Genomic DNA, 22,344 nt, shown 5'->3' on the forward strand with positions numbered 1-22,344 from the left:
TATGCGTAGATCTTTATAGTTCTTTAAGAATTAAATCTTCAGATGCCTTATCCTAGAGTAAAGTCTTTATCATTTGGGTTTGAAATTCCAAGTGTGTCATCACTGAAATATTTTAGCTTGCCAGTATTACATTTGAGTTTATTCTTTCTTTCTTCGTTGCTTGTTCTTATTATAGCTGGTCTAAATTTTTTTGCACTTCACCTTTTTGCACTTCAGTGCTTCACAGACTTCACTACCAAAACCTTGCCACATAACCTCAATACACTTTTTCCTTTTAATTTTTCTTGATGCTTTCATATATATTTTAAGTAAGATATAACAACATAGGCAGGTACAGGTTCAGACTATCAGGAGCAGCTGTAACTGAATTCTTAAAGATTTAAAAGCAGTATAACACAGAGGCTTGAATAACTTGATATGTGTTTGGTAATTTATAAAAGGTAAGTGGCTGGTTATTCCAACACTCAGTAGAAGATTCAGAGTTCTAATATTATAGGATCACACAATGGTGGAGTTTGGAAGGGACCTCTGGAGGTTGTTGAATCCACCCCCTCAGCACAGACCAGGATCAGCTACATTAGGTAGCAGGTACATAGGGAACAGGTTTTGGGTGTCTCCAAAAAGAGAGATTCCACAACCAATGTTTGATAGATGCTCCTACCAGTAGAAAAGATCTTCTTACATTCAACTAGGAAATCCTGTTTGTCAGTCTGTGCCCATTGCCTCTTCTGATTTTCCTGGACAGCACTGAGAAGTGTCTGGCTCCAGCTTCTTTACTGTCTCCCATCAGGTATTTATGCAAATTTGTAAGATCACCCTGAGCCTTCTCTTTTTGTGGCTAAACAGTCTCAATTGTCCCAAGCCTCTCCTTGTACATCAGATGCTCCATTCCCTTAATTGTCTTTCTGGCCCTTTGCTGGACTCACTCTAGCTCTCTCGTACTGGGGAGCACAGAACTGGACATGATACTCCAGGTGTGGCCTCACCAAGGCTGAGTTAAAGGGGAAGGATCACCTCCTTTGTGATCTGCTCACCAGGCCCTTTCTAACACAACCTAGGGTGCTGCAGATGATGTTTGCTGCAGGGGCACGTTGCTGGCTTGTGTTCAACTTTGTCTACCTGGTCTTCCAGGTCCTTTTCTATGAAGCTGCTTTCCAGCCAATAGTTGCCCAGCCTTCTGGGCTATTCCTCCTCAGATGCAGGACTTTGTGTTACTCAGTGTACCATTTTCAGCATCTTCATTACCAGACTTCATCACTTTGCCTGCATTTTTAGTAGTAGCAGTAGTTTTTGTATTGCTTTGAGTAATGGCTAAAGTCGGATTTTCAGGTTTTTCTTCCTCCAACACCTTGAACTGTATTCTGTGTGTGATAAATCTTCCTGGTATTTTGCAGTTTGCCATTCACAGAACAAATTATTCAAACATCTTATTACTGTTTCATTAAAACCTTTTGATGCTACATCACAAAAATGTTTTGCATTTTGAATTATCGTAGGCATTGATGTTTTATGGTAGTCATGCTGAACTCCACCTATGTTGTTTAAGTGTTTGGGTGGTTTGGTTTTTTTTTCTTTCTTCTCACTTTTCATTTCTCTCTTACCTGAGAGATTTAATATCCTAAGTTTTTTTGTTACTGGCTATTTGGAAATCAATGCATAACTCCTATGGCTCAATTGTCACTGATGTAATCACGTTATAGTTATAGCTATTAAAGGTGAGCTTTTAGAAAATTATTGAGAACTTAATGCCTTGAATTTCAGTGACAGTCTGTTGCCTTATTATTCTTTGAAAAGTCCAATACAAAAAACTTTAAGTGGTTACATTTTAATTATACATGTTAATGAGCTGCAGGAAAGACGAACCAAACAGGGGCAAAGCTTCTGAGTCATAAAAAAAAAGTTTAAAAGTACTTTAAACAAGGGAAAATGTTAGTGATCTTTTTTTGGAATTTGCAGTGCTCTATTTCTGTGGCTGTAGGTTGGAAACAGATTGGATGTCAGACTGATTGTCAGTGTTTCTGTTAGTGGTTTTATATGTGGGTGGTTTCTCAAATAAAGAATTTTGCATTTATTGTAAAAGCTAGTAAGGTAACTTTCCTATAGCTAGCTAGGTATTAAAATACACAAGATGTAATTAATGTACAACAAGAATTTGAAAACTTACCTTTTGTTTCAAAGAAAATGAACTCTTGAAAAATAGTTCACTATGGGAATATTAGCATTTGAACCAACAAACTGAAAATACAATATTTGGTGTGTGCTGAAAGGTTTTGACATGGAAAGTTTTAAGTACCTTCAGTCTTTCTTTTTTCTTTCTGTTGCTTCTAATGCAATAAAGACTAATTTCTGTATGCTTGAATAAACATCTACTGAATCAATATATGTGCATTTTTACACCTATATCTATAGCACATGGTGGTGTATTGTCTTAGTTGGCTACACACTTTATCTTACTGATCTGCTATATCACACTTTGGAATATTGCTCAAAAATCGGAGTTCTGGCTCACTAGAACATTTTGAGCACAGAATTTACCATTTCACAAAAAAGTAGAATTGAAATGGCTCTTGTATGTCAGACAATTAAGAGTCTGTTTGAGCAGTTCTGTGAATTCCAGTACGAGGAAAACAGTCCAGTGTTTTCAATGTTATATTCTATGTGGTACACAGGTCAGTAGAGATCCATTATTCCCCCCATACTTACTGCCCCATTCTTAGTCATCGGAAACCTTTTTCCCGTGAGCAGAATAGCAACTTCTTAAATGCCTAAACATCATGTAAGGTCATACTAAGAGCTGAGTGACAGCTACCAGCAAACACCGTTCCCCGCTGCCTTAGTGCCAGAAACTCCTTGATGCCACACAGAAAAAGTGATGGATTTAGAAGTGTTCTGTATTAACAATATGGAACCATTCTGATTTGTTCTGTACGTTGAATCAGTCCTCTTACTTGGTTACACAAATCTTACAATATAATTTATGTTTGTTTACCTACAAATATGCTTTTAAATCAGTGCAGCTTTGCAGGTAGATGTTTATTTGGTTACAGATTTTTGTTTGTTTTCCTTAATCTATTTAAGTAGAACAAGAAAATCAAATCACAGTTAACTATGTAGGTTTATACTGTATTAACAAAAGTGGCTATAAAGTAAAAGTTGTTTTTGTTAAATTGGTACACAGATAAGCATGATAGGAGGAATGCTTGAGCTGGAGCTGTTTGTTCTGTGACATTTTGACTGCTTGGTATGTTTAGCTGCTCTGGAGCAAATTAAAAAAAGGTTACCATGGGAAAGATTTGATGGCTATATTCAGAATAGTTGGCAGAATGAGACAGCAAAAATTAGGGACAAGTGGAAAATCTCAAGCTGAAGAAGTATGGAAAAATGTTTGTGGCTTACTAGATGCAGCAGTGGTCAACAGCAGCATTTTAGAGTTATAGTTGAAGAAAAATACATAAGAAACCCAGAAAGAGAGGCATTGCCCTGATTAAGGCAAGAGTTAAACATGGTGTAGCCTATGTTTTAACAGTTAGATCAAAGAACAAATTTTGGTGATGATAGAAAAGTCTTAGTTTTGGGGATTTTTTCCCCAAGACCACTTAAAATAGTATAATTTATACAATTTGTCTGGAAAACAAGGAAATACGTTCTTGTAGATGTTTATTTGTATGGTGAAGGTTTATATGTATTTATAACAGAAGAATACTGAGAAAATCTTTTGAAAGACAGGGTATGTCTTACTGTGTGAAATAACTTCTTTTTTTACTATTGGCTGATCTATAGGCTAATTGTGTTCGATAGCATGGTTAATTCCGATAAGCCTTAAGGTGTGTAAAGATACTTCTGTCTAAATAGTACGAAACTGAGCTTTTCTACTGTATTTCTTTGGGTCCTGTTTTTGTTTGATGATCCTGTGAGGGTAAGTTTTCTCAGGTATATCCAGTTCTGTGTGAATTCAGATTGATCATCAGCTGATATATAATAAAGCAAATGTACCACACAGTATAAAGCTAAAGTGACAAAAATACAGTTGAAATTGAGAGAAATATAGAGACAGGGCAAAATACGAACTAATAAATCCTGCATGAAAGCATCTAAATACTTAATTTTACTTGTGTAAAGCTTTTGTTTTGCCATGAAAGACCTGAAATATATAGCACTTTTGTATGTCTAGAATATAAATAATCTGATGACAGCATCATTCTAAAGTTCATGCATGTTTTTAAAATGATTTACTGTTCTCCTATAGTTCTCAATTTTATCCAGATGCCTTATTCAGTCACACCAAAACAACATTACTGAACCTTGTATTTATCATTGTATTAATTCACTTGCAAGTTAGAACTGCACTATTTTCAGTCGAGCTGCGTTTCACGCTTGTTTGGAAAAAGATAAAGATTGAGGTGGTTGTATGCTTCAGCCTAAGATTTCTGAGGATGTTTTTTCTTGAAATAGACTCAACATAGTAATAGGCTTCTGGCACAAATCCTGCACACAGCATGCAATTAATGATTAATTTTTTCTTTTATCAGTTGGATTACTGATATTTAGCATACCTACTGCTCTGATCTAGTGATATCAAGGGAATTTGCTTCTAAATTTTGTTTAAAAAAAATCTGAAAATAACCCCCAAATTTGTAACCAATTTGCCATCTCTGTTTAGAGAAGTCAATTAACTTGCTTTGGAAAACCATTTTCTCATCAGTGAGTGTGCATGGGATTGAGGAATTGAAAGACTGTAGGAAGATTTTCCTTCAAATTTTACTCTTGTTGACATGAGGAATTCTTTCAAGAATTCAGAGGATGGGACACTTAGGTGACGTGACAGAGAGTGAGTGTGTGAGCACTGGGTTGTGGAGAATGCTCCAAGTTTCTAATCACTTTCTGTCTTAGAACGTTTTCTTAGAGGTAAAGTAAACCTGGTCAAGGTCCTGCTTGCATAATTAAAATATTTTCTTCATAACTATTTGTTTGAAGTAGGGGTATTTTTTTCATAATTTCAGAGCTTATGACTAGTTGCTGTTCTAGGTTTTGAAATTGCAAGGGGCCAGCATTTCCGTGGAAGAAGAAATTATTTCCAAGTCTGTTTTCTAGTCTGTTAAAACCTTGTAGTGCTTTAAGATGAAGGGGGTAAGATTACATATTTAATTTAAGCATATCACATTTTTTATGTGATTTGTAACTGGAGATAACTGGCACTTTTTTACTTACGAATTCCTTGCAGAATGATCAAAAGCTGTCATTGACAAACAAATCTGTTTATCTCTAATGAATCTGAATGCAAGCATCCATAACACCAGTGTTCCACCAGCAGAAGATTCTATTATATTATCACTGTTGAATGAACTTTAAGTACTGCATACACTTGAGATATGGCCAGATGACTGCCTGTTTATTGCTTTCACTTGGGCTTAAAGTTACTTTATATCCTTTCAGGTACCTGCCTGAAAAGGAAATGAACAAGTGATATTTTTGTAATTCCTTTATAATGAGTCACTTAAAAATAAATTTTAGGCAGGTTATAAATGATGGATTTTGCACTCTCTCCAGTTCCTTGTGTCGCTCTAGATTCACAGTAAATAGGTAGCTTAAAAAAAGTGACTTCTCTATGCAATTATTTTGACTTGGTATCTCTTATCTTTGTTTTCATTCACATAATCATTACCAAGAGTTAGAAGGCCTAGCTTTTAGAAACATGACGCATGAATCAATATTTCTTACTTACTCTTGGAAAGAAACTATAATTTTGTTTTTCAAACAATTTTGCAATGAAGGCAACATAACTTGCTTCACACAGACAAGCTACAATTTGGAGTATAGTACTTTAGAGATACAGCAGTTTTTTGTAGTGTCTTTTCCAACTTCTTATGTATTAATATCAAATAAAATCTTAGTCTGTGTAATTTGCTGCTGTATTGTTTAACTGAATGTCATTTCATACCCTCTGCAAGATTTTGTTAAGATTTTAACACTTCTCCACTGAAGAATCTATTAATGAAAGATGACCATTTGGGATTTGGTGTACAAAATCAACTCAAGTTGCGAGCACTAATGTGTTATTCAGCTTGAATTTTTTTTTTCATCAGTCTTTTTGTATGTCAAGGGAAGAAATTGCTGTAGCATGTTATGAAATACTGTGCCACAAACACATAAGAATGCATCATAGTTGGCATATCTGTAATTCAGTTGTAAGTATGAAATTCCTATTAGAAATCTATATATCATATTAACAAAACAGCATCCATCCTGTACTATGTTATTTTGGAAATACGATAGCTAGATTTGAAATGGGATACAAAGGTCGTAGTTGGCATCATATCGAGAATTACTTAATCACATTTTCCTTCCTGTTACTGACCTCATCTCTCTTTAGCCCCAAGTACAACTGTGTACATTGCAGCAGGTGTGGAAACCCCCTACTATATTTGTGCAATTTCATTTTTTAAACCTGCAGTGAAGAAAGTAGTTTTCAGACTGAATATCAGCTTTTTTGTGGGGGGTGGCACTAAAATAATCGAGTATTTGATGATTTGGGATCAGTCAATTCATTATATTAAATGTATTTTTTATGCATGGGAAATGAGAACTAGTTTGCCTCTAAGTTGGTGCTTGGTATTTAATTTGGTTCCCTGCTGCTGTTTTTTGAGTTCTTTTTTCCTAGTTGTATTCTTGGTTTGGAATGGCAGCTTCGATCTGAACTTCAGCCATCCTTCTGTTGTGGCTTTACAGCATCAAGAACATCACCGAGAGAGGGAAGCACAAACCTGGGACTATCACTCACCTTTTATAAGTGTTAGCAGTTTTAGAATTATTACCAGTCCACACTAACCCTTGAGATATGTAACAGATTTTAGAAGCAGGTAAAACTTTTTGGGAGAGATGATGATCCGAGAAAGGAAAGCAAGCCGCTCTTTTACTGCAGATACGCTTCCAGCCAACAGAGGCTCGTAATCTGAAAGTTTCTTATAATCAGTGCTGGCAGACTAAGAAAATAGAAGAGAATCACAGAGTATATTGACAATACTGCATGATGTTTACATTATGTAATGAATAATAATATATATATGTAGATACATATCTCCCGGGATCATTTTAAATGCATATAATTATATTGTATATATATCTCTGTGTGTGTATATATATGCACACACAAACACAAAAGTAATTGACAACTGGAATTTGGTGGATTTCTAAATACTGTTAAGAGTGCCAGAGGTGTGTAACTTCTGGGAATAATACTACAGAGGAAAATAACTTCAGATTTTTTGGTTCACTGTTGTGTTTTAGAAATCACTAAGTCTTTTTTCATGCCATGCAATAAGGACATGCTTTCCCCAGTCTGTCTGTCATGGTACCAAATGTAGGTTGGAAAAAAAATACTAGGAGATTTAAAAAAAAAAACAAAACTGAAAGGAATATAACGACTGCTATTATAAAAACTGGGTATTAAGTTTCTTTTGTGTGATCCTTGTGGTTGATTTCCCTGTGAACAGAAATCTTGGATCACAAAGATTAAAGTTCAGGGCTTCTTACTTGGCAGAAAGGACTGTCAACAAGAAAGGCATTCATTATTAATAATGAAAAAAGTCCTATCATTTTTCATCTTACCCAAGGAGGAAAAGGACAAAGAGACATCAACACATTAAACTGTGTAGCTAACCTGTTCTGTCCTCCCTAAGCCATAGTAATGAATGTGATATATGCAGGCAGAGACAACGTACACTGCCAAAATATGTATATTTATCATGCAATACAGCTTTCCTTTTTGGTTATCCTAGTGAGAGGCAATATTTTTTTAAACAGGAAAATGAATGTGTTTTCCAGCTGTGCATTCTGTGTCAGGGCAGCCATTTTCAATGAATTTCATCTTGGTTCCTGGGTGTTTTCTTCATAATTACATAAATAATGTGCCATTTTTTGCATTTGAGGTTAGTTAGATAATCTGAACTCCGAGTTCCTATACAGATTAGTTATTTTAGTCTAGGTTAAGTATCTGGGTTTGTAGTTAATGAATACAATTTGAATACCTCACCTCTGTTCTGAACTACAAAAAGATTATATAAATACATAAACAGATTTTTTTTTAATAGAAGAAAATATTCTGATTAATATGTAATACTCATTCCAGATCTTCTGAAATGAAATAAATAAAAATACTTGCAGTGCTGGAGGGCAACTAAATGTTATGTAGTTAACATATTCAAGAAAAAATAATTGATACTTATGGTATGTTACCACTGCTGCTTCTATACAGAATTTCTTAAGGAACACAATCATCAGTGTTTTCTTAAAAAAAAAAAAAAAAAAAAAAAAAAGGAAAAAGGTAACTGTTCTGTCACAAAAAGCAAAACATTCTAGGAAAATTAAAACTGATGTACAAGAATAAAATGTTCAACTAATAGTAAAAAAAACCCAAACAACCATTAATACTCAGCTTTATAAATTCTGTAGCTAAGGACACGTTACTCAGGGAACATTCACGTTGCACTCCGGTCTTCATTTTGCACGGTGTTCTAAAATACTTTTGTTAAATGTATGCTGTTTGACTGTACAGGCAAAGCAAATGTACACTGCTAGAATGGCATTAAGTGGGAATGTGTATCTTTACATGCAAAGTTGATGTAACTGTAAGGATGAATGAGCAGCTGTTTAGAGTGTAGGTGAAGGAATGTCCCAGGTGGTGTCACGGAAGGGCTAACGCGATTGATCAAGGGCTGAGTATAGGTTCAGGACTGCTGCTTCACTCTGTGTGAAGGTGTCTGCTGCAGTTTTTTGGAAGCTTGAGCCCTGCCAATTCTTAACCTATTTCATATTGGTGCATGCCTGTGACTAAGGGTCTATCAGCCCAATGTCATTATCTTTACCTCTGAGAAATGACCTTTGGTCATCCAGTCACAATGATTTATTGCCTGCTGGGACAAAAAGATCTTGCTACAAAGAAAACTGATGTCTTTTCTAGCATTATTTTCTTGTGTTTATATGTTATGAATGAGCAGTAGAGCCTTATGTACTGATGGCTCCTCTGACTCTCAAAACCCAGTGAGTCTCATGAAATCCACTGCATATTTTGCCACAAGTGAGGTATGATAAACATTGGCAAGGGGGTAAGCAAGAGGCATCACCCTTCGAGGCCCTGTAGGTAGACAGAGCTGAGCTGGGAGTAATCCAGCTCTCTCTTTTTCACACCAAATAGTGAGGGATGTGCAACGCTTTATTAGATTGTGTCCAGATGTATGAAATTAATCCTCAATATTAACTTGATAAATTTAAACTTTCTGGAATTAAATAGTTGAGTTTATGCAATTGCCTTATACTTCTTAAGAAGTGTGAAACAGTTGTTCAGTTATGTGAGAAAACAGCTAAAGAAACGCAATATTTCTGTTGTGGGTTTTTTTCAATTAAAAAGGAAAAGATGAAAATTCTTAATAGATTCTCACAGTCTTTGATAGGTGGCCAGAGAAGGATAGGACTTTTTTCATAAACATGACTTTGGCCCTTTAAAATCAGTCTGAATACCTGCTCAAATTTGACTGATTAACACCTATTAAATAACTCTTAGAAGTTAATGGTTAAAATCTCAGGATTTTGCCCCATCCGAGCATCTCACCCATCCTGGTACAGATCAGGTTGTGTGCGCAAGCCCTGTAAGAACAGCTGACTGTTCTGCCCCTAGTTCACGGTTTGAAGGCGTCTGGCAGAGCTGTACACGGGCCGTCCCTGGTGAATCTCACTAGCTAAGTCCTATGGCCTCCAAGCTTGTGTGTGTAAGGTATTTTGGGCCCGTCTAGAGCAGGGCACTGGAGCACAGAAGCAGCTGCTTCTCTCTGTGGTTCCCTCCTGCTGCCATTGAAGCTTTGTAGAGGATAGAAGTGTCTGATTTTGTTGGAGCAGGGATGAATGCTAGACTAGAGAACAAAAAAAGAATGAACGAAGACGAGGAACCAAAGGTTTCTTATGTTGCGATTCAGTCATTCCAGTGGGACATACTATGGTTTTTTGACTCTACATACTCTACGTTGAGAGAGAGTCAAGGCGTGTGGGAGAAAGATGTATGTAGTAAAATAGTCAGGATATGTGAATTCACATTACTCAGATAAACATAGTTTCGTGTTTCATAGGCTTTGAATATTTAGTTCACAATCTGAGTAATGTTTGTAATGTACTTTTGTCAGTATGCTTTATATGGGAATGTGACCGTATATAAAATCCTTTAGGGGTGAGTATGTATGAAAAAAAGTAAAAATAGTAAAAAATGAAAGTTTCTCCAGTAATTAGGAATAACCCTGCATATACAACTCCATTTTGGTTTTAGCTGGAATGGAATAAATGAGATCTAGAGCAATCTCAGAATTGAGCAAATACTTCTTTGTATGTAATATTTTTCAATGCAGGTAAATGCTAGGGAGAACCTATTAGCTCAGATGAGTTTTCCATGTAAAGTATTAGCATTTGCAGTTTGTTTATGTTTTCAGGGGAGGAATATAGGTTTTCTTTATATTAATATCATATGCGATTACAGAGGCCATAGGTTGGGTTTCAGTTTATTGTTTTATCTGGTAGTAATATGTCTCATAAATCCGTACGTAGCAATGATTTTTCTTAAGTGTTCTTTAAAAGCATTTCTGTAGAGAACCTGATCCTCATAAACAGGATTAAAATGGCTGATGAATTTAGCAGCAAGGCTGTCTTGTTCTTGACTGAGTCTATTTTATGGCAATTGAATTATTTTGGCAAGATTTAGTCAAGTAAGATTGTTAAAGTTTGCTTTTTTCAAATGTCGTTCTTCCCATATTATTTCAGTTTTGAAAATCATGTTGGTTTTCAGCAATAGGTTCTGAAATATTTAAGTAAGAATGATGAGTAAATGAAAGCACACCTTGACTTTGTGTCGAGACAAATTTTTTGAGGATTGGCAGTGTGAATCAGGTGTAAATGATTATCCAGTCCTGGTATTGCCCCTTATTTTAGTAATATTTTATTGCAGAAACTAATAAAATGAGAATTTTTTCATGCATATTAACTTGAAAAGGATCACCACATCCTTGAGAAAAATATTCCTGCTAACTTATCTGCAGCACTGCAGGTGTTTTGTGTTCCAGGAGCCCAGGACTCCATTCACTGAGTGTTGAGACTTCTACTAGTTTCAGTGATTTGGGTCACAATAAATGGAGGATGGAACAATGCTACAGATTTTTTACTATTTGTTATTGGTAATCTAGCTGCTGATTTTAGTTAATCTTGCTTTTGGTTTTCTGCTGGTTTGTTTATCTGTGAGATCTTGAAGTTGCTATGTCTGGAGATTACCAGTGAGTCCTTGCATCTAATTTTGTTCTTAACTGTTCTTTATTCCAGTGGAGACAGTTCAAATATTTACCTTTATATCAATATTTATATTGATATTTAAGATTCTTACACCCCAGCAACGTTTCTTATCAGAATTAGGGAGTGCAATTTTGGTACCAATAGTGTCATCTTCCAGTAAAAATTCAAGATCCAATACTAAAACTGCATCTATTATACACATAATGTAGCTGATACACTAAGATATGTACTACATCTTAATAAGGGTTTAGATTGTCTCTGGAGCAGGGAGGTTATTATGTATGCAGTGAGGTATGGCCTGTCTCTTTAGAGTTCACTTTCAGGTAACTTGATGACACTGAACACTTGTAATTAGATGTGAAACCCTTTGTGTGTAGGTCACCTGGCTTATGTTGACTGAGACCTGATGTTAGCACCTGATGACTGTTTAGTGGCCTGGGTGAAATTCAGGGCTGGTCTCAATTAGTCTCCTGCAGCAGAGGTATCTTCATCACATGTGGCACCTGTGATGGCAGGTCAGGAGGGAGGCCAAAGGTTTGAACAGGCGTGCAGACTGATCTAAGGAGTTATTCTGAGAGGCAGTCCTTACAGGTCAGAGCTGATGCAAATGCGCAGGAGCGCTAGAACTCGCGCTATGCTGTGTTTAATTATAACAAAGAACAGGTATGTTAATATCTGATGTGAATAATTTGGTAATTTTGATGTAGTTAATTTTAAATGTTAACTTTGCTTCTGTTACAATACATAAGACATATACAGGATCGTGCTTTTTATTCGATGTATGCGCTTTGTGGGTATAGTAACATAACTTAAAGAAAAAGTGAGTTACTTAAGTCTTGGCTTTGTATCGCTTTGAACAACCACTTCAAAAACATGCTAGTATCTATGCTTGTCAGTCCCCCATCCCTTCATTTGAACAGAGTATTTGCTAATTAATAAGGCTATCTGTTTGATGCATTCTTTTCTACCTTGTTTGAGCAGAAATCGAGCATGTGGAGGATGTCAGTAGTGTACTGTCTCTCGACTATGGAAACATGTCCACGCTCTGTCAGCACCACTGAAAGCAGGGCACAAGCTTACCCATGCTAGTTTTAACTTAGCTCTCTGGCCTAATAATAGTAATGGTTCTGCTCCTTTTGTGCTCTTGTGACGTAGGTGTAGAGGCCTTACATAGCAGAGAAGTTCGGTGGGTGAAGCTAGAAAATGCTACGTTGGAGATTTAAGTTAGGACAAAATGCCTCCGTGTATATGAACAATCAGATGCTCTACTGGGAAGCTCTACAAGCCGTAAGACAAGTCTGTATGCTTTCATATTGGTTTTGAGAATGCATTGAGCACCTTCTGTCAAGGAACTTTATGTGTTATCTGACCTCACTGATACATTCTCTAACTCTTTTAGAGCTTTTGAGTAGCTAAATTTCATGTATTGTTCAGGTTTACAAAAAAAGGGTGTACTCATATAAAAGCAGTTGTTCATAACCTTTTTTTAGATCTTTTTTCTGTGGGATTTTTTTTTGGTGGTGGTATTCTATGTAGTTTTAATGAAAAAAATTAACATAAATCATGCTTTATTGATATTGTATTGAGGTATGACAAAGCAAAGTATACTTACCTGACAAAAGATAAAAGCTATGAGAGGATGCATTCTTAAGCTTTTATGTGGTCAGAATTAAGCCCAAAACTGGTTAGTGTCTTTCAGAGTTATAATTTAATCTGAATCTTTGGAGGTACTGCATAAAAACAAGTTAGAAATTGCAAAACCAATTTGGAGCAACTAAAAATAAGTTAAATTTTAAGAGTAATTTATTCTCATTTTTCTGTGACAGTTTAATTAAAATATTTGCCATTTTTTTTTAAATGTAGTGTTTAAAATTTGATGTTGCGAAGTTTTATCTTGAAATTATTTTTCATTTCAAGGCCAAATCGTAAAACTTTAAGGAATAGCTACATCCACGGCCTCTTAACTGTAGAACTAGTTTCAGCGGGGCTAGTGTAATTCAAGAAGAGCAATGAGACAGTGCTATTTACAAAAATATTTCAGAGAATTTTGCTAAAATGTTATTTTTTTCTTCAAAATACATTAATATGAATGGGTTTGCAAGGAGGGGAATCTTTGTGAGTATCTACTGAAAAGGAAACATGTGAACTGGTCTCTCTGAGGTTTTGTTACTTGTAATTTGAGGCAAATATTCTCTCATTTGAAAAAAGCCCTACAAACTAGACCTTTTAAGACTGACATAAGCATAGTTGAATGAGCAAGCTTTAATGTATATGTTTGCTTTTTATCTGTAAGGATATTTGTGTCTATTGTGACTGGAAGATTCTTGGGAATAAGAGGGAAGTTGTACAATGTGAAAGTGGTCGTCCTTAACAGCAGATGTAGAATACCTGCTTCTCTTCAGCGTGTCCAGTCTATTTCTGATACAAAATGTTGAGTGTAACATTTTGTACATTATATTGTGCACATGCAACATGAATTCTATGTTTTGATCTATCTTTCTCGGAAATGTTCATAGTTCAAAGGATGTGAAGGTCCTATCTGAAGTGAAGGGTAGGTTGATGCATGAATAGAGCATAGGGGAGTCTGTTGTAGATGTGTGAGAGAGAATATTGAGAGGGGTCTTAAAGAAAGCAAGGAATGTTAGGTAATCTGTGTTAAAAATGGTTAGATAAAAAGCAACTGCTTCTTTCAAAACCAATGGATAGAATAAACTGTGAAAAAAAGAAGAGACACAATATTGACTTTGAACTTTCTCAAACAGTACTTCTGTCCCTATTTCAAGGCTTAATGAGCAAGCCTATACAGGCAGCTTTGTATCAATTCCATAAGCAAAGCTGCCTTTATGCCAAAGCATGTAATTCTACAAGGGTGATATCAAGCCAAAATTCTTATGTTTAAAAAAAACCAACAAGCCACAACCAACCCTTTTCCTCATAGATTCTGGCATAGGAATGAGGTTGGGTCATGGCATCTGACGTCTTTCTGCTGGAACGGTCTTTTGGAGAGTGTATAGCTGGCTACTTTGGAAAGCCTTCATAGTGCTTCAGTATGAACTGAAGCTCAAAGCTATAAAAACTTCCATTTTAATTCTCCTGAGCTGCATCTTTATCTCTTTGGATGAAGATGGGTATTTAACTAGAACCCTTCGGGCTTCACCATAAGAATTTTAAGATGTTTTAGTTGAAAGTCAGATTGAAAGCCACAAGAAAGAATTAGAGATGAAGGGCTAGATTTTGAAGAGTCATTGAGCTAAATTTAAAACTAACTTAGTCCATCTTATGGGGTAGTGGAGACTTAGAGATTCAGCTGCAATTAATGGAGGATTTGTTGGTTTGATGCATGAGCATGTTAATATTTAGCTGTTACACATTAAAATGAGCTGCTGCATTGTGGACTAAGTCTGGTGGATTTAGATTCAGGCAGAATATGAGAGATATCCAGCTGTAGACAGAATAATAAAAGAAGTGGTTTCATTGTAGAAGGAAACTGTGCTGATGTCCAGTTAATTTAATTCCTATAAAGAAAAGATACAACCTTTACATAATAGTATAATTAATCTATCATTTATTCTCCTTCTGAGATTTTGACATTCTATTAATTTTTTTAAGACATTAATAATCTTTCACAAACCCCTAAAACTTCTGCAAGATGTGTTTATGCTGCCCCACTATGTATTCTTATAATTGCATTTGGTGGTGTAGGGTTGTTTGGTTTCTGGTTTTTTTGGTTTGGTTTTTTTTTTACTTTTATTACTATCACATGAAAACAAGCTCTAAATTCACATGCTCCTGCTGCTTATTTCACACTACGAGTTAAATTCTTTCCTTGTGATTTCATAACAGCAGCAAAGTGTGAGATGTGATGGTGCAAATCAAGGAGCAAAAAATTGGGGCAAACTTTTTATGATTAATGAATTTGAAAATTTTAGTTCAAAATAAGTGTATTCAATATGAACAAAACATGAGATTGTAGTACTGCAAGTGATTTGTGTCTATATAAAATAAGAAAACAGAATTTTGTATGAAAACTTATTTGGGTGAATTATATATAGTATGTCCTTACTATTCAAATGCTCTTTTCCCTACCTGATACTTAACACACAGCCCACAGTGGCAGCAGGCAAAGGTAGGCCTCATCACTTTAGATAAAACTGTAGACTTCTTTTTTTTTTTTCCCCCGAGTAGTTTCTAGCCCTCTCATCCTACATACTGAAGTTTTAAGCTCATTATCAACTTGTACACATCTTTTTTGTGATTAATACTCATTAATTTTGTATGTTACCTTTTTTAAATCTGAGGTTTTAAATTTAATTTGGAGTTAATTTTCTAAGGGTCATGTTATGTCTTTTCATCTGGAATTTTGGAAAGAATATTATGGGGCAACACTACATGTGACACTGATGTCTTCTTGCTAACATTACAATATTAAGAATAACCTCAATGGTAATTATTATCGCTGGACGCTTCTATCAAGGTGTTCTTTTGTGAAGCAGACACTGAAGTGTGTCAGATCCAAAGAATCTCTGTATATGTCTGTTTGAAAAGTTTATTTGGTGTTATGACAGTAGTGCATGGTGAGTGAGAGCAAGCTCCCTCTGCTTCTGAAAATGAAACGTTGAAGCGTCCATGCTACCTTTGTGCTAGGTGAGGTGGGAGCGACAAAAGATTTTGCCACCCCAATTTCTGTTTTGCCTTCTTGGTTCTGTCTGTTTCCCCACTTCTGTAGTCTGTGCTCTGAAGGTAAAGTTTGGAGGGTTTTTTCCTAAAAACATAATTGCACATCATCTTAAACTTTACCAAACGAGGGCTGCTGCACTCATTGCTTCCTGCTCTGCATAGTGCAGTCCTCCCGTTGTTCTGGCAAGGATGCTCGTGCCATTGGGTGACGAGTGCTTTCTGAAAGCTTCTGCTCTGTCAGTTATCGGCTGTACTGTCTTTCCAGCTGTCTGGCAACCGAGTCGTTTGTGCCAATGTCGCATAAAAAGTGGACGGGAACATAAAGGTGGAAGAGAGCAAGGGCGATGGCGATCCCAAAGTGATTTAAGGTGCTTTGGAACCTCATCCCGTGCCTTTGCTGCACTAGGTGGTTAGGCGTAGGCATGCGGGTTTGAGGCACAAGTCTGATAAAATAATTTTTTCTACTCTTTCTTTACGATGCGAATTGCGTTGCAGATTCAGTGACACCACCGAACCCCGGGTCCAGGTCGCTGTGGTTTGAGGGAAGGTTGCTATAGCCTGCGTCCCCACTAGATGGAGTTCCTGGTATAGCTGTGCCGGGGCCGCCGGAGAGGAAAACCACTCGAGTGGAGCCCGGCGCTCGGGCGTGCGGGACGGGAGCGCTCGTAGGCTGCGGCGCTGACCTTGCTTTCTGCCGTGGACAGGCAGGAGTAAAGCTGCTGATTTAGGAGAGATACACGGGTGTAAACTTGCGCAAAATCGATGCGGAACCAGGTTGTTAGGCCTGTCTTCTTACCATGCTTTCTCCTCCCCCTCTGCCCCCCTGCCCCTTGCTTTCTGCTGAATATCTGGATTCTGTAGGCCAGGAAAATAAGACTGTCAGGGAATGCACATCTTCTGTTTGGAAGTGTCTGACTCTTTACGGGCTGAATATTTTTAGTTAGTTAGTTACCTTTCCCACCCCCCCACCCCGAACACATCAGTGGGAATAAGGGCTCTTGGCTTCTTTGTTGTGAAAAACCTGGATCGTTAATGTTGAATGCTTATGAAATATGTATTAAGTGGTGCTGAAGAGGTTAACTGTATTACAGAGTCTTTGTAGACATTGGGTATGAAATACTGGGAGAAGTCAATGGACATTACATAGTGTTTAACAGAAACAGAAAATTAGTGATTCTTATTTGACCGAGGTAAGCATGAGCCTCTGTAATATCTTGATCTTTGTGCAAAGACCTAGTAGAGAAGAGCGATCTTAACAGAAACCTTAAATTACAAATAGGAATTTTCAAGACAAGAAAGTATCACTGGAAGGATGAGATATTTCCCATTAATTGAAAAGAGTAGAGGCAAAACCTTGTATTTACTCTTTTTGACAAAACAGTTTATTTAAAAACATCGATGATATTTCCCTAGTTTATTTTAAAATAACATAACACACATGCATAAGAAAATAGAATACTATGCAGAATAAAGGCAAAGATATTAATGATTGCTAATAATTTGTCAAAATATGTTAATGAAGCATTCTAATTTAAGCTCATAATATGCTGCTTTTCCTGGTTTGAAGTCCTGGGAGCTATTTTGTCACGTGGTGGTAGAAAAGGAGTGTTTAGAGAAAGGACTGCACTACTATTACCTTTATACCACTTGCCTGAATTATTTTTATACCACATCAACCATTTTATAAAGTTGAGAAGAAAATACATTTTTCATATGGATAATGTAGTATGCAGTTGTGTGTTTTTTGTTTTTTTTTAAATGCTTGACGTCTGGAGGCATATAATATTTATAATACTGTATGCCTTTTATATGTGTAAACTTGTTACTGTAGGCTACTGCTGAGACAAATTTAAAGTGTAAAATGGTGTGTGGTCTTGCAAGTGATCTCTTTCAGATCATTTTTTACTTGATGGAAGAGGTTTGACTGATTAGGCAGTCTGATGTGGTAATTCTAAAGGTTAACTTCTAGGTTGAACATTTGTAAATGTGAAATTTGAAGTTAAGTTTTGAGAAGTTGACTACCAGAGCACAAGAATTGAGTGGATGATTTAAAATGGAATGTTATACTAAATAAACAAATGCATTGTAAATCAAAGAGTGGGTATGTGTTTGTATGTCAGCTGTGTGAGAAATGATGTGGGTTCTTTTTGCTTTGTTTCAGAGGTTCTTTGATGTCATGTTTTTATTTGCATATTCAAGATTGATTGACACTTTGCTGTTGGTATTTTTTAAATGGCAGTCTCATTGGATGTGGGGAGAGGGTGCATATCTGCAAGTTTTCTGCTTGTGCTATATACCACGGCACTGACAGTCCAAACAGGTTGGAAAAGGGAGTGTTGCCTCTCACGGAGGTGTAGTAGGCATTGCACCTCAGATGGGTCTGTTATCACTGTGGAAGAACTTTTTATTTCTACATGTCTAATTGAACTCCCACAGAGGCCGATTTGGGTTCTGTAGATTGGTAGCCTGCTTTCCTTTTGAAAAAGGTTTGTAGTTGTTGTTAATTGAGATCTAATTGATGATATCAGCAAGGAAATGTGGGATAACTGAGTTCAGTTACTGACCCAACAGAGCAGCACTGAGGCAACTGGAAGATGTCATGTGCTGTAGGTAAAGTGGGCTTTGCAATTGTAGGCATTGCTTTTTGTAGAGTGAGGAGAAAAATCGAGTTGTTAATAATTTGCAGATGAGCTGTTGATGGGGCATATGCTGTTCTGTGAAATTGCATAGTAGTTATAGCGATACTGTCACCGTGCATGAGGATAGAAGGTCAGATTGTGTACAGTCATTCATGTACCTTTGGCAAATTTGTGGTGGTGCTTAATGTATATATAGCCATAACTTGGAATGTGGTTATGATTGATGGGTTGAGTTTGGTAGAAGAGTGTGTATAAACAAGGAAATGGCTTTGAAGAAGAGACATTGATTTTATTTTTATAAAAATAAAACACATTTTGTTACCTTTTGCTTTTTAGACATAATGACAAGTTATCCTTGGAAGGGATGAAAATTGATAATGACTTTCCCCTGCATCTCTTGAAGTAGTGTGTATCAGGCTATAGAATTCTGTTTCTTTTTTAGGTCTCTTACACTACTGAATTATGTATGTTTATCTATTGTTTCTCAGTGTATAGATGATTTGGATAGTGAAAACAATTATTTTCTTGTTTTAATAATATGAATATACAAATGTAAGATATTCATAGTATTTCTGGGTCGTATTTTTCTTACTTTGAAATGTGTGAAAACTAAGGATAAAAGACCAATGAGAAATTTACTTTTACAGTTAGTATTAGCTACATTTACACTACTAAATTCTCTTGAAGTAATTGTTCAACACACTGCTTTTGAGCGTTTAATCTGTTTTATGGATGCCCTTTTAGCTGTAAAGTAGTGCAATAGACAGAAGAAACTTTGCTTGACCATCACGATGTTCCAGAACTTCACTTTGGGAAATTGGATAGACTTACATAGTTCCAAACTGTTTGGCTAGGAAGTATGCTGCCTTTGATTTTGACATAATGTGGAATGAGTTGGTTGTTTGCCTCCTTACATAACGTATTTGTTTTTCATTAAACATTCTGATAAGGTCTTATTAAAGTACCATGTATTATTTATGGTATTTCATATGAAAATGAGCTGAAGGGAAAATTCTATCAGCTTAGGGCATTTGCAGAATAACAGCCTTTCTGTGCTAGGAAAAAAAAAAAAAGAATGAAGAAAAGCATGACATACTCCTGTCAGAACAGGAGACTGCTTAAGGCAGAGAGAAAGAATGAAAAAAGGAGAAAGGGCATAGAGAGAGTTCATTTCTCCTTCTCGCTCTCTCTTGCTCTGTGGTGTGTGTGGGGGGTTTGTTGGCGGTTTGTTTTTGGGGGGTTTTGCTGGTTTTTTAGTTGGGTTTTTTTTTTGTGATAATCTGTGCTGTTCTGTATCTGGGCTGTTCTAGTAAAGCAGTCTGTGATAAACTGCAAAAGCATGGATGTTTCCTAAGACAAAACCAATCTCTGTATTGTAAGTTTGTGCATGATTGGTTTGGTGTTGATTGCCGAGTTCTAAATACATTGGTTTTGTTGCATTGACTGCTTTTGAGAAAGAAAATTATGTAATAACTGATTCTGCTGGAAAATTTTCGGTTTTGCATGAAGAAGACTTAGTGGATCTAAATCAGTCTCTGAAGCTTGTGTGGGTGCAGGTATGTGTGTGCACATGGAGAATGAAATTTTTTTTTTTAATACAGCGCCTGAGTTGCAGTGACATGTTTTGTATCTGTTTCTAGTTAAGCGGGGACTATTACTTGTTCTAAAGGGAGATCTTAATATTAAACCAGTTATGCTGTTGATGAAATAGATTTCTCTTGTATGTGGGTTATTTATTGTTGTTAACATTAAATTCTTGATCTAATGTGGTTTTGTGGAAGTTAGATATCCTATGATAGGTAATTTTAAAATCTTCTGCAGAGCCTTTTTAAAAGGAACCCCTTCAAAACCTCAGGTGGTGCTTTGAAATTTGACCTTCTTTCCTGAAGAATTAATTTTTAATTCATTTGTCAAATTCTAATTAAAAATAGTAGTATCTTCTGTTATACTTGAGTTGTATTTAAGGAAAAAAAAAAAAAAAAGACCTGTAATATAGGACCTCAAGGACAAGCTGTAATATAAATTATTTGATTTGCAGGTCACATCCTACTTTATTACATAAAGACTAACTAGATCTACTAATGAATAATTATTACTCCATAAAATAAAGGGGGGGGGAAGAAAAAGGCTGCAAGAGTGGAATACTAATTTGAGGTATCACTCTCAAAGTAAAAAGTAAACATTAAATTCTGAAAATTGCAAATGTAATTTTTCCATGTAACCTGATAGGGCAGTCCTTTATAATAGATTGACTAGCTGTCAAATAAATTTGTAATTTTAGATGAGATGAGGTTTAGACCAATTTTAAGATAGAGTCTTTATCCAAGCCTGCTCCCCTCCCCCCAGTAAAGTATACACAGTTTGCCATAGAGTTTTGTTTCATTCCTAGTGTTTCTGCTGCAGTGGTTACACAGATATTTCACAGTTTCACTGTAATGCTTTTATAGACTTTTCTGGGAAACTAGATGGTGAATGAAATGTAGATATAAAATTAATTTGTATTTAAAAAAAGCTCATTTACTGATACTACTGTATATTTGCTGGAATCCTCTTGACTAGCCAAGATTCTTTCCCTTCCCTAGTTTGTGCTTGATACTTCTGTTCTGAGAAGGGGAAAGCCCTTTTATGTCAGGTGTGAGTCCTGGGAGGGGGGAAAAAAAAAGTGTGTGTGTGAGTGTGTCTATGTGTGCGTACAGAATCATAACAGGCATTCAGTCCCAGCTGGGCAATGACACTAATTGCCCAGATCTCATGGACGCCTGTGATGCAGCACGCTCACTTTCTCTCCTTCCCTATCCTCTCCAGGGATTTTTAAAATGCAGTATTTGAATTTTGGTGAGTGGTAAAGACCCTGCCCTAGGACCCATTTGACAAATGAGAAGCTGTGCAGCATCAGCACCAGCCGACTGAGCCTCACTGAGTCAATCTCTCTCTACTAGTCAGCAGCTACTGTTGTGAGACAAGCTTCAGCTCTCTCTGTCATTGAGGAAGTTCCATTTGCTCATCAATAGGCTGCAGGCTGTGTCTTCTTTTTTTCCTCTCTGTTAAAAATTCGTAGTTTAAATCTACCAAGTTGCCTTAGCTGACAAATGAATGTAGGGATCTAGCGCTGGGGAAAAAAAGGCAGTCGAGAAATACTGTTTCTTACTTAAATAAGCAAAAGGAAAAAAACGTAGTGACAAGATAGGGCAAACGTGCTTGCATGCAAGCCCCCTCACTTGTTCTACGTAGACTTCAGAGCAACACCATGCAGCATCCCCTTACGGGTGCAACCTGCGTGGCACTGCCGAATGTGGGCATGTGTCCCCAGCTCTCCTGTGCCTTGACTTTTATGTACTTACAGCAGGTAAGTTTGCTTAACTTTTTCTTTTCCTATAGTGCCTGCTTTGTCAGCATCGTTTGGGGGATTTGTAATCTTGGAGATATTTTTTGTGTGAATAGACTGTATAAATGTCTCCCACTGTGTGGACTGAATGTTGTGCCTGCACTTAAGAATGGTGAGTGAGTAGAAAATATGTTTTAACAGAGCATCAAGCTTTTGCATATTTTTTTTTTTTTAGTGCAATGTCTTTATTGATGCTGTTTATAGATATTTAGCATAGTACTTTGACTGCATTTCTCGTGGATACTGTAGCAGAGTTTCAGCCATAAAGAACTGCTCTTTATTCACTTGCAGGCATAAATTATACTTCTAATGTAAATGTGCCCA

At 36.4% G+C, this 22,344-nt stretch overlaps 1 protein-coding gene across 38 annotated transcripts in view; it reads left to right on the forward strand.

Moving 5' to 3' along the window:
• RBFOX1 (RNA binding fox-1 homolog 1) overlaps positions 1–22,344 on the forward strand; it is a 906,682-nt gene that overhangs the window by 604,437 nt on the left and 279,901 nt on the right. For 2 of the 38 annotated variants that reach the window (XM_075767608.1, XM_075767610.1), the window contains exon 1: positions 21,817–21,981. The exons of 32 other annotated variants lie outside the window; for them this stretch is intronic. In XM_075767608.1, coding sequence (XP_075623723.1) covers positions 21,838–21,981 — 144 coding nt within the window. In that variant the 5' untranslated portion in view covers positions 21,817–21,837. Of the gene's footprint in view, positions 1–21,779; positions 21,982–22,344 lie in introns of those variants that run through there. 4 more of the 38 variants (XM_075767612.1, XM_075767599.1, XM_075767591.1 and 1 more) reach the window with 4 other exon arrangements.

This window comes from Balearica regulorum, chromosome 15 (assembly GCF_011004875.1).
Source record: "Balearica regulorum gibbericeps isolate bBalReg1 chromosome 15, bBalReg1.pri, whole genome shotgun sequence".
Classification (NCBI taxonomy): domain Eukaryota; kingdom Metazoa; phylum Chordata; class Aves; order Gruiformes; family Gruidae; genus Balearica; species Balearica regulorum.